Genomic DNA, 13,279 nt, shown 5'->3' on the forward strand with positions numbered 1-13,279 from the left:
TCTCACAGCCTGTAATGGCATCTCCGCTCCGTTCAGCAATGTCAAAATGTACTTTCATTTTCACTCACCAGTCACCAGGTGAACATTTCAACCGGCTGACTCACACTAAACCAATTTGACATTTGCTAGCAACTGTAACAGAAAACCTGTTGCATGGCAGTGTTCATTTCACCCAGTCGGACTAAATATACGTCTCTGTCTCGTAACTTACACTTATATTAATCAGTTGTTTAGTGTTGGGTGACCAACTAGTTCTCTCCCGGAGTTAGAGGAAGACATTACAGCTAGAATAGAGGATAGCTTTTTGCAGAACATGAGCATTACAATTGGACTATTCCTGAATTGCGTAACTAAACCTTGTGAGTCCGAGATACTGTCACAGCATAACAGATATGAGCTAAGAGAAGTGAGATTGAGGCGGAGTCTGGGCTTCTAACGATGGCCGCCACGTCTCCATTAGGTCTGTCCTCGACTAAAGATCTTCTTAGTCGACTAACACTTATAGGATTTTGTCGACTAATCGATTAGTTGATTTAATTGACAGAGCTGTGCGCTTTAAGAAAGCACAATATAAATGTAGTTAAGTTAAGAAATCTTAGTCGACTAAGACCAAAACGACCGATTAGTCGACTAATCAACTAAGAGGTGGCAGCCCTAGTCTCCACTTTTCTCTAATATCTTTTAAAGAACTTCTCCACTTAATACAAATTACAGGAAATTTAATTGAACAGATAACTATAAAACACCCAAATTTGTTTCTTTGTAGTAGTTTTAAATCTATTTTTAGTCATTTCCCCTAACCTGCTGACCGGCCTGTCCAGTGGTTCTTTTAACCCACTTTTAATGTGTCCTATTGTAGACAGCTTAATAGATAACCAAACCTGGCTTTTTAAGGAGGTTTTAAAGTGTGTTCTCACATTAGTGGTCCCCTTGTGCCTGTGCCCCTCGACGCACCCATCCCTAACCATAACCCATTCCTATACCCATCCCTAACCCTAATCCCCCCCTTCAATGCACACTCTGTCATGAAAAGTGCCACCAGGAGCGCCCCTTCTTGCTCAGTATGAGACATGGGTTGGGTGCCGTTTGTGGAACATGGAAGATAAGTTCACGAACGGTCTCCACACAGTGGCCACACGTCAGCTCTACTGGTGCTTTGATTAACAAACCATGAGGCTAAGTAGTTACCTATGTCGGTAGGTCGATTCATAGAATTCCAAAAATCATTTCGTATTTTTAATTTAAACTTTTTTAAATTTTATGTCTACTGCAATCACATGGGAAAAGTAACTACATTTAAAAACTGTGAATAGTTTTTTTTTTAATCGAATCTTGAGCCTAAAAATCTCTCGAATCGTTTTTTTTTTTTTTTTTTTGAATCGTGCACATCATGCTCTAGTCACTAGGAAAGAGAATAGCCCAGCGAAATCAAGACGTTATCCCCATTTTGTCTTAAACAAGTACCCTTTCTGAATAAAGAAATACAATTTATCTCACCTGGGAATCCATCTCCAGTGGTTCTGTCCACTGTTCAAAAAAGGAACCAGTCACCTTCCCTCCAGCTGGAACTGGCCTCTGTGGAAACAGCAATTCAAGCTGGAGGTGTTTCAGGACCCAAAAGCTGGAAGTGGGGGGACGGATGTCTGGGATCCGGCTCGGAGGACCAAGTTGTTAGGATAATTATTCATTTCATTTTTTTTTTCATTTTTTTTTTTTCTTGAACAATCAACAGTGTTTCAACATAATACACAATAAAATGAAAACCCCAACATTCAAACACAAACAATCTGAATTTACCAAAGACAAAAAAATAAATGATAAAGTTTAAGTTAGAGAAGGAGCAGGCAGAAGCAAATGGCTTATTAGGTCCTGCTCCTATTTCAGAATATATTATTACAAAACAAATATATATGCAAACACAGCATACAATCTTTCAGGTCTTACAATAAATTACAACAATACCTTAACATTATAATTCCATTTCTACGTTTCGGTCTATTTTCTGTATTGGTCACGTATTGAGTTCGTTAATGTATTTTTGAACTGAATGATATTATGGCTCTGTTTGATGTCATTCTTCAGTCCATTCCATAAAGTCACCCCACAAACTGAAACACACATGCTTTTAATGGCAGTTTGTCTCTTTCATTTTAACATTGCAACGTATGTTACATGGTAAATCATTTTCTTTAACTGTAAACATAAATTGTGCCGTTTTGAATGTAACAATGTCCATAGATTCCAGCAAATGTGAATTCAAAAACCGATGATTAGTGTGCTCATAGTACCCAGTGTGATTTATTATCCTGATTGCTCTTTTTTACAATGTGCAAATATGTTATAAATTGCTTTTGTAGGCATTTCCCCAAACTTCCACACAATATAACATATATGGTAAAATAAGTGTGCAGTACAGAGTATGTAGTGTATTTTGGTTCAATATGTCTCTAGTCTGGCCATCTTCATGCATACATATTTAATGTGGGGCTTCCAGCACAGTTTGTGGTCAAGTACAACACCCAGAAATTTACTTTCATAGACTCTTTCAGTTATTTCATAATAAATTACAAAGGGTGGCTACTTTGAAGAATCTAAAATATAAGACATGTTTTCAGTTATTTCACACTTTTTTGTTAAGTACATAATTCCATATGTGTTCATTCATAGTTTTGATGCCTTCAGTGAGAATCTACAATGTAAATAGTCATGAAAATAAATAAACCCATTAAATGAGAAGGTGTGTCCAAACTTTTGGCCTGTACCATACATACATACATACATACATACATACATACATACATACATACATACATACATACATACATACATACATACTTAGTGAGTCTACAATCCCGTCATTTACTTTTTTTACTAGACATCAATGTCGTCACAATCTATTGAAGTTTTATTCATACTTTTACTTACAGTCTCTACAATTTCTTTGTTTTCCACAGTTCCCAAAAAAAAGGAGTGTTTTTTTTTTTTTTTCACATGGTCCATCACAGAGCATTTCATCCCTGTGTACTTTATATTTTTGGCCAGTTTAGTGCCCACATTAACTAAAAAAAATGGTTGACTCTGTTAACCACCTCATTGATATTTGTCATTGTCCTTAAAGTTTTCCGGATAATTAAATTTATTAAGTCCTTTTTGTATTAATGTTATTGTATTCCATATTCCTTTCACATTATATTTGTTATTCTTTAGTAATTTATTATAATAATCTTTCTTACATACCCTCATTATGTTAGATAATTTGTTTTTATATTTTAACTCAGATTCTTTTATTTTATATTTTGTAAAATTCCTATAAAGGGTATTCTTTTTTTACAGGCATTTTGAATTGCTTTGGACATCCAGAGTTTTTCTGAATATTCCCCTTTTATTGCAATATTGTTTTATAGGACAGGTTTTATTATATAGAGTTGCAAATACGTCTAAAAATAGTTCAAATGCAGTATTAAGGTCAGCATCCTTGCCTACTTCCTTCCAATTTTACTTTATTAACTCATTTCTATATGCAGTTATAGTTTTTGCGGTTCTTATTATTCTGTATTTAATCTCTTTGCACTCCCTTGTCCCACCATAATTACAATCATGTGTCACATAGATTTGCAGGTGGTCCCTTATATCATTAATTAATATTCCACTTGAAGAGTTGCTTTCCATATTGTTTGTAAAAAATATTATCTATCAGAGTGGCACCATTACATGTTGTTCTGGTTGGTTTTGTGATTGTTGGAAAAAGGAATCAAACTATACAATGTTTCAATAAACTCTTAAGTCAATTTGTGTTTGTTTGTTAGGATTTAATAAGTCAATGTTGAAATCCACACAGATTTAGTTGACTTTATGCTTTACTTTATTAAACATTTGTTCAATTTTTTTCTGTAAATATTTTAATGTTGGATCCTGGTTTCTTATACACACAACTTACTATGACATTCTTAATTTTTTTCCATACATAATTCAATTGATATACACTCCATTGTATCATCAGTGACTACTGCCTTGTTTTCAACAACCTTGTAAATGAGAGCTTTGTCAACAACAACAAAAAGAATAGACAAGAACACAGAAGTTCATTTTTACTTGCGCAAGCAAGGAGTTAATGTTACAGCACTCGGAGCATAGTACAAAAAGTTAATGTCGAAAGCCCTCTACAGCAGCTTAATATGATATCCTAATAGTTCCTAGTTTTTTGAACCATTTATTTGACCTCTGCTTTCTATCTTCCATCACATCTTGAAGCTAATTATAGATGTATGCTCACTCTGTCCATGATGCAGCTGATATCTAAACAAAAATATTATACTTAAAAAAACATTTTAAATTACTTTATAGTGATCATAGTTCAGGTATTATTAATGGAGATGTAGTATTTCTATAGAAGTGTTTTTTAAATTTAGTTTTTAATATATCAGTTTGAGAACCAGTGAACTAATCGATTAGTCGACAAAATGTGTTAGTAGAGCTAAAACTACTATAAATTTTACAGTAACATTAATTGCGTCTTTCTCGGTCATAACACAGAGCCTATAAAGTCAACCACGTCTCTTTATTATCATAAAACATTTAATCTTTTTCTTAAATGAACATTAAAATGACAGTAGAACAATTATCCTCATCAATAAAAACAAACCACCAATAATCACTTTATGCAAAACAGTCATACCCAAAACTTAACATATCTTTAACAATATTTATAAACATGAATGTATTAATATTAGTGCTGTCAAATGATTAATAAAAAAATAAAAAAATATTTTATCGCGATTAATCGCGTTAATGTCATGGTTAACTCTCAATTAATCGCACATTTTTATCTATTTTAAATGTCCCTTAATTTCTTTAAATCCCATTATTTCTTTTCTCATTTTAATGCTCTTATCAACATGGAAAAGTGGATCGGCTTGCTTTGTACAAATGTTTATTTATTTTTTTTATTGAAAACAACCTTGCCATATACCGTAGTGTTCAATTTCCAACTAACATTCTCACTTGGAGCAAATAATCTCTTACACAATGTAACACTGTCCATCAATAAAAGGGTGAAAGAAATACTTTGTCACACAAACCGCCCCTTCAAAAGCCCTTTTTGAGGGATCAAAACAGGGCGATCCAACATAAAATTACAAAGTGCACATGTAAGGTAAACTAGGACTCAGCCTATAGTGCAGTTAAACCATGGCTTATTACTTTACTTTTCTCAAGTTTGCTTTAAAAATAGCAGTCAGGCTACTGCTCTTTATTCACCAGAGGCTCATCAACCCAGCCTCTCATTTCAGAAAGAATGAACCGTAACGGTTAGCAATAAAAGGTAAGCCTACTACTTCTTTGCTTTGAGCCAGATACTCAAACAGACAAGCCTGTTGACATTTTCAGACAACAGGGAAGCTCACTTCTTTTGTACAACATGCCCAGACAGTGAAAACAACCTTGCAGAAGGTACTTTGGTGCAAAGCGGGCCATTTCACTGTGTGCCCTTTCATGTGTGGACCACCATTCCTGGGGACAGTCATCCATGCCAGTAAGAGGTGCTCCAGATATTGCTCAATTGAACCATTTGGCAACTTTTTTAATGGTAAACTTTCCATTCAGAATTGTATTGGCATCCATTTCGGCGTCTCGCGCTCGCCATCCACTCAAAACGTAATCTTAGCCTACTACTCTTTGGCCGGCTCGCGAGCCCAAACAAGTGTGTGCAGCGTGCCTGTTGTTGTGTTTCCGGTTTAGCTAGCTCTGGTGTGGTGTTGTAGTTTTTCTAACGTTAGTAGTTGTTGCAACAGCATGTGAAAAAACTACAAAGTTGACGCCGTTAAAATGGGTCTATGTTAACGCTGTTAATAACGCGTTTAACTGACAGCACTAATTATATATAAATACATTCTCAGAAAGTTATTCACTTTTTTAAATTACTTTTAGTTTTTATTCTAATTCTATCTACGAAAGGGAAGTGAGCTGTAAAAGAGAGAATACACATAACAGTGATATTACTAATAGGAGCAACAACAGTTCTGCTAATCAGAGCTACAAATACATAACAATACTAAGTCCAAACCAAACTGTTGTTGATCAAAATAAATCCTATTAAAGCCAGTAAAATAGAACATATGAGGATTGAGAGACAAGTTAAAATTATGGAAGTAAATGCACATTTCAAATGTTCTCTCCACTCTCTCCCATTTGTCATTTAAGAGTCTACTCTGGGCCCCCCCCCAAACATTTAGGCTCATTCACACAGTGACGCATTCTGGGAATGTTGACAGTTTATTACGTAAACAATATCAAAATAACAAATCAGAAACGCTAAAAACAGAACAACATCCTTAGGTATTCTCTCTCATCTCTCTCCTGAAAAATTACTTGTTTTTTGTGATCAACAAATAGTTATTTTTTAACAAAAAAACAAAACCTACAACTTGCAACTTGAACGACAGACACACACACACACACACACACACACACACACACACACACAGCAACTACAATATTCCAGGTCATTCAACAAAATAGACAATAAACCAAATAAACATATGTATAAATGACATCATCAGCCCATCATACCCGTCTCTCCCCAGCACAAAGCTTCTTAGGATCCTCCAGAAAGTTCAGCTACTTTCTCCATTTTCTAGTAGAAACAACTCACAAGCACACTCCTGGATTCATTCCTCCATCCTCTTCAAATAATCTGTCTGGCTATCATTAGACTAGTCTGGACCCAGCTTCTTATGTTTAAAATCTAAATTAAACTCAGAATGTTAACACATCTCCACCCAAAGCTGAAAACCAGTCGGCTACATTCTGCAGATTTTCATTCTGGATCAAAACAACAACAACTAAACCCTGCAGATCCTGTTTGGGTCTGATCATAATATTTAAGCTTTTTACTCATTTAAGCTTTTTACTCATCCTTTGGAAATATTTTGTGTCTCAAACAACAACCAAGGAATGTTTTCCATCAGGTCATTTGATAAAACACATCAATTCTTATTTTGTTTATACCTAATAAACGACTTTGGGCGCTCTCCTCTCTCCATCTTCTCTGAGTTCTCTGAACCTCGCACACAAATCTCAGCTGGACAGATTTTGATTTCTGCAGTTTTAGCATCTCCAGCCGGTCCCATACTGAACCAAGGGAAGAGTTTCTCAGTGAAAGTGTCTCTGAGAGTGTAGATGTGAGTCTTGTCTTCAGAGTTGTAGAAGGACACCTCCCCCCCCTCATAGTCCAGCTGGACTCTGATCCTCTGGAGACTCTTCTTCACTTTGAGGCTCTTACCAGATCCATCAGTGTATTTTCCACTGCGATGTAATAAACACCAGATTCCATATTTTGGTGAAGCATATCTTTCTCCCTTCCGGTCAGCTGACTCTTTGGCTAAACCCACAAGCCAGCCAGGATGATCTCCCACCTCCACCTCCCAGCTGTGTTTCCCTGAGCTGAAGCCTTCAGAGCCCAGAACATCTGGATACCTGCTGTGTCTCTCTGGATTGTCTGGAAGCTTCTGCTTTGTGTCTCCACATCTCACACTGGTCAGATCATCAGACAAATAGAGACTGGGTTTTGCAGTGTTTGGTTCCAGAATGACGGGACTGAAGTGGACCATGTCCTTCATCTTCTCCCAGACTCTGAAGGACAGGTTGCCCAGATGTTTGGCCACATCTGTCAGAGCTCCTGAGAGCAGCTGTGGATCTGACAGCGAGCACTGGACTCTGGCTCTGCTCTGAGAGGCTTTATAACTGCTGAGGAACGCCACGCTGTCTTTCTGCAGGTCTGCTTCCACAGCAGAGATGCTGTCTGACAGAGAGGAGATCTGCTCCTGAATCCTCTTCATCTCTCTGCTGACAGTCTTCCCCCTCTGCTGCTCTTCCTCCCTCAGAGCTGCCAGTCTGGACTCCTCTTCCTCTTTCAGGAACTGGTGCAGCTTGTTGAACTCGGCTCTGATCTGCCTCTCTGTAGACAGCAGCTGCTTCTTGGAGTGTTGATTTATTTCATCGTATGTTTCCTCCACTCGTCTGTGTTTGTCTCTCTTGTCCTGCAGAGACTGTAAGTCAGATTTCAGCTGCTCCTTCAGATCTCTGACTGCTTGTTCTACAGGAACCACCGTGTGACCGTGGTGGAGAGAAAACTCACAGACAGGACACACAGCTCTATCATCGTCCTTACAGAACAATTTAGGCTCTTCTTGGTGTTTACTACACACCACCTCCACCTTCTTCTCTCCTTTTTCTGTCTCAGGTGATTCAGATTTCTGTCTCCCAGCAAAGTTGTCAGCCAGTTCCTTCAGTGTAAAGTTCACAACAACATTGTCTTTTGAGGATTTTCTTTTACAAATGGGACAGGTTTTGTTGTTAGTTTGTTCCCAGAATTTGTGCAGGCAGCTTGAACAGAAGCTGTGGTGGCAGCCCAGAGACACAGGATCTCTGAAAGTCTTTGAACACACATGGCAGTTCAGGAAACTTTCAACAAGAGCAGTTTTCTCAGCCATCTGTCTTTGTATCTAAATGTCTCTCAAAAACAAGACTCACCGAGTTCCTGTCCCTTCGCTTGACTGCTTCAAATCTTCCCGTCGTGTGTTTTCCAGCAGAGATCTCACACCCTGTAATGGTGTCTCAACTCCGTTCAGCAGTGTCAAAGTCTACTGTCCTTTTCACTCACCTGTCACCAGGTGAATTATTAAAGGAAGGATCATTCTACATTAGCATCGTTGATGCATCTACAAGAAGTGAAAGGTGTAGTTCAGTTTAACATGATAATCTGATTAAGTATCTAAATTTAGCACAAAAAGTAAGGAAATTTGTGTTTTGGTAGATTATTTTCCTTACAGAAGGTTCAGGTAGGGGAGAAAAAAAAAAAAAAAAAAAAGCTCTTACAGCTAAACTGCTCTAAGGGCCCTGGGCTAGATGGAATATCCCCTCGGTTTTTACGTGATGCTCCTGCCCAAATAGCTCCTTGCATCTACCATATTTTTAACCTGTCTGTTGAATTGGGTGTTTTTCCCAATGACCTCAAGAGGGCCAAGGTAGTTCCCCTTTTTAAAAAGGGAAACAGCCATGATCCTGATAACTACAGACCAGTATCTATTTTGTGCACAGTCTCAACATTTTTTGAAAAGTTGGTTAATGAGCAATTTAATGAATACATGAATAAAAACAACTTCATGTTTAAATTCCAATCCGGATTTAGGAAGTCGCATTCCACTGAATCATGCCTGTTGTATTTAACCAACACCATACGCAGGGAAGTAGATAATGGAAATCTCTGCGGAATGGTGTTATTGGATCTTCAAAAAGCATTTGATACGGTCAATCATGACAGACTGATTGCCAAACTGGAGGCCTTGGCGGCAGACAGCTTCACCTGTAGGTGGTTTAGGTCTTACCTATCAGGGAGGGAAGAATTGGTGGTTTTAGGGGGAGTACTGTCTGACCCTAGTGTAGTTGAATGTGGCGTTCCACAAGGAAGTATCCTCGGGCCATCCTTATTTTTAACATACATTAATGATATGGCAGACTCCTGTTCATGTGAACTATTTTTGTACGCTGATGACTCGGCACTTTTAGTGTCTCATAAACAACAATCCACACTAGAGTACCCTGAGCTCAGAGCTATCTTCTGTAAACAATTCTGATTGACAATATGCTGTCACTACATTTTCGTAATTGTTCGGTTCAAAATACAGATAAAACAGATGCTCGGAATTTAGGGTAATTTTGAATAATGTTGTGGTCAGTGCAAAAACGTCAGTAAAATACCTGGGTTGCATCCTAGGAAACAACTTGGATGGCAGGAATATGGCCAATAAGGTTTTGAGTAAAGTCACAGGGCTCACAAAGTTTTTAGCTAGAAATTCTAAATTTTTAGAACAGTCAACAATGATCATCTTAGCTAATGCCTTAATTTTAAATCACTTTGAATTTGCATGTACCTCCTGGTTTGAAGGCCTAACAAATGGACTCAAAGGGAGGCTGCAAACAGCACAGAATAAATTAATAAGAGTAATTCTGAATTTGGGCCATAGGTCTCACATAGGTATGTCACAATTTGTTGAGCTCAACTGGCTCCCTGTGTAGTCTCGTGTTACTATGTTAAGACTGACCATGATTCAGAAAATATTGTTTGGTAGTGTCCCAATTTTTTTGTCGTGTCTTATAACTAAGGTAAAGGACACACACAATATTAATACTCGTGGCAGCATATCTGACCTGTGTCCTTATAAATTTAAGACAGTGTTAGGGAAAGGAACATTTGCCTATATGGGGGCAGTTCAGTGGAACAAGTTAGATCGTCATATTAAAGTTATTTCCAGCCTGAACTCTTTTAAAAAGAGCATCAAGGTCTGGTTACTAGAGAGGGTTGCGGAATAGATTAAAGGGCAAGTTACTATTTATATTTATTTAAGAAAAATGTGTTTATGTTATGTCATTGAGTATCTTGTCTTGTCCTGATGTGTGTTGAGGACCACAATGGAAATAAGTCTTGGACTTTATTGTGTTTTTATCCTCTATTGTATTTGATGTCCTTTTGTCATGTGTAGGGCACTCTCTTACAATTAAATCAAATCAAATTTCTCTGTGGTAAAAATGCTTTTTGGCAAGAAATCTTATACCGTTGGAAAGCAAGTTTAGTTACCTTTTTCAAATGGTGCCTGCATTGCACATGCATTTGTAGGATGAGCAGCAGCGCTGGGTATGTGGGTTGCACCTATGAAAAATTTGCCAAATCTTCTGCCAATGTTAAACAGCTTATTCTGCCATTGACTCGTTTGGTGGATTGGATGATTGAAGTTTGAAGAAACGAAACATATTGGCAATTTAACAATTTATTCATTTCACAAACAGGAGCCTCAGTAGCTTGTGGATGAACTATACACAGCCACAACAGCCTGGCACCTCCTCCTCATGCTGGTCACCAGCCTGGTGTGGGGCGGCATCTCCCTCACTGGATAAAACAAGGGTTGTCATCATTGGAGGCAATCTCAATGCAGAGAGATATAGAAATGAATAAATTGTTAAATTGCCAATATGTCTTGTTTCTTCAAACTTCAATCATCCAATCCACCAAACACCAAACGAGTCAATGGCAGAATAAGCGGTTTGGCATTGGCAGAGAAGATTTGGAAATTCTTTCATGGGTGCAACCCACGTACTCAGCGCTGCTGCTCATCCCACAAATGCATGTTCCTTACAAATGGGGCACCATTTGTAAGGGAACTAAACAGGCTTTCCAAAGGTGTAAGATTTCTTGCCAAAAAGCATTGTTACCACAGAGAAATAATCACAAAAAACACAATTTTCCTTACTTTTTGTGGTAAGTTTAGAAATAAAACACGGTGTTAAATTATCATTATTGATGGCACACAAGACACTCGTATCTGTTTATACACAGCTGTTTACAGAAAATCGTAGCAGCTAAAAAATCAGAGATTACAGGGGACACACTCCAAAACCCACACACACAGTGACACACAGTGACACACAGAAACAAACACACACACACACACACACACACACACACACACACACACACACACACACACACGTTGCCTTCATGGGAAAGTTTTTGGGGACATTTTCGGTCTCAGTTGCTAAAAGCTTTTTAAATAAATGAAGAGAGAAACATTTTTACACTACTCAGCTCTAATCTTCTTACAGTCACTGAACTGAAACCTTCATAACTTTATAGCTTTGTTTTGAAATGTGACCGGTTTAATAAGTGAGTGAGCGAGATTAAAATGTCCTCTTCTTCCTCAGATAGATATCACAATCTGATCGCTGACGCACGCTCCTCTACTGGACTCAGCCCAGGTTGACTTTCTGTGGAACGGTTTATTGTTTTTATTCTATTGGTTACTGTTTGATGGAGTTGGCAGGTTTATTTCAATAAAGGCTGGACTGGGTGCAGCCACTGTGTCTAAGTAAAGTTAGTGACTTATTTTTCAAGAAACTTATGAACATATCTTTGGTACACACAGTATTTAAAGTGGTGCTTTTGCATGATTCATTGTGGAGAAACTCCGATTAATCAACAATGAAAATGAGCCCGACAGACGTGGCCGGGTTGGCTCAGTGGTGGAGCGGGCGCACATGTGCTGAGGGGTTTATGCCTCGACACGGAGGTCTGGGGTTTGAGTCTGACCCATGGCGGTTTCCTGCATGTCTTCCTCCTCTCTCTCCCCTTTCTCACCTGGCTATCCTGTCAAAAATTAAAGGCGGAAAAGCCCCAAAAAAATAATCTTAAAAAAATAAATAATAATCATTAACCCGAGAGGTCACACGGCAAGAAATCCGTTGATATGGACATTTTTCTTGCAAAATGCACCTCACATCTCAGCCTGTTCTCATGAAACCATATGTTCATACGAGAAGTTAAGCACTGTAGTTCGTTAGCATTCCATGTTATGTTTTGCTTATGCACATTGACGGGTGATGTATAACAACGCGGTTGGTCCTGTAGTGAGGTGGTCGGGGTGGATGGGTGGGTCATAAACCACAGGGCTTTCAGGCCAGGGAGCGGAGTTTACTTCCCGGGGAAAACAGACTTTCACCGGGGAAAAGCGTGTTCCTTTGGAGTGTTTTTCCTAACCCTAACCCCCTAACCATAACCCCCTAACCATAACACCCTAACCATAACACCCTAACCATAACACCCTAAACCTAAAAAGTAAGTAAGTGTGGGAAAGGCAGGAATGGAGAACTTCAAATGATGATGATGTGCTTCTGCCTTTGTCTTCCCAGTTTAACCGCCCAGTCGTTGGACAAAGCGGTCGAGATGAGTTTCTCATCCCCTAACCCCCCAAACCACCTAACCCTAACACCTTAACCCAAACCCCCTGACCACAACCCCCTAAACCTAACCCAACCCCCCTGAACATAACCCTAACCCAACCCCCTAAACCTAACCCAAACCCCCTGAACATAACCCTAACCCAACCCCTAAACCTAACCCAAACCCCTGAACATAACCCTAACCCAACCCCTAAACCTAACCCAAACCCCTGAACATAACCCTAACCCAACCCCTAAACCTAACCCAAACCCCTGAACATAACCCTAACCCAACCCCCTAAACCTAACCCAAACCCCCTGAACATAACCCTAACCCAACCCCCTAAACCTAACCCAAACCCCCTGAACATAACCCTAACCCAACCCCCTAAACCTAACCCAAACCCCCTGAACATAACCCTAACTCAACCCCCTAAACATAACCCTAACCCAACCCCCTAAACCTAAACTTAACCCCCGAACCCCAACCCCAAACCACCATCTTTTTCCT

General features: G+C 38.7%; 1 protein-coding gene across 1 annotated transcript; it reads right to left on the reverse strand.

The window, feature by feature from the left end:
* Nucleotides 1-6,983: 6,983 nt before the first annotated feature.
* Nucleotides 6,984-8,489, reverse strand: LOC114557984 (nuclear factor 7, brain-like). The gene has a single exon (XM_028581779.1). The coding sequence runs from the start codon at nt 8,487-8,489 to the stop codon at nt 6,984-6,986; it is 1,506 nt and encodes a 501-aa protein (XP_028437580.1).
* Between the last annotated feature and the right edge of the window lie 4,790 nt (nt 8,490-13,279).

Source organism: Perca flavescens, chromosome 1, assembly GCF_004354835.1.
Source record: "Perca flavescens isolate YP-PL-M2 chromosome 1, PFLA_1.0, whole genome shotgun sequence".
Taxonomy (NCBI): Eukaryota; Metazoa; Chordata; class Actinopteri; order Perciformes; family Percidae; genus Perca; species Perca flavescens.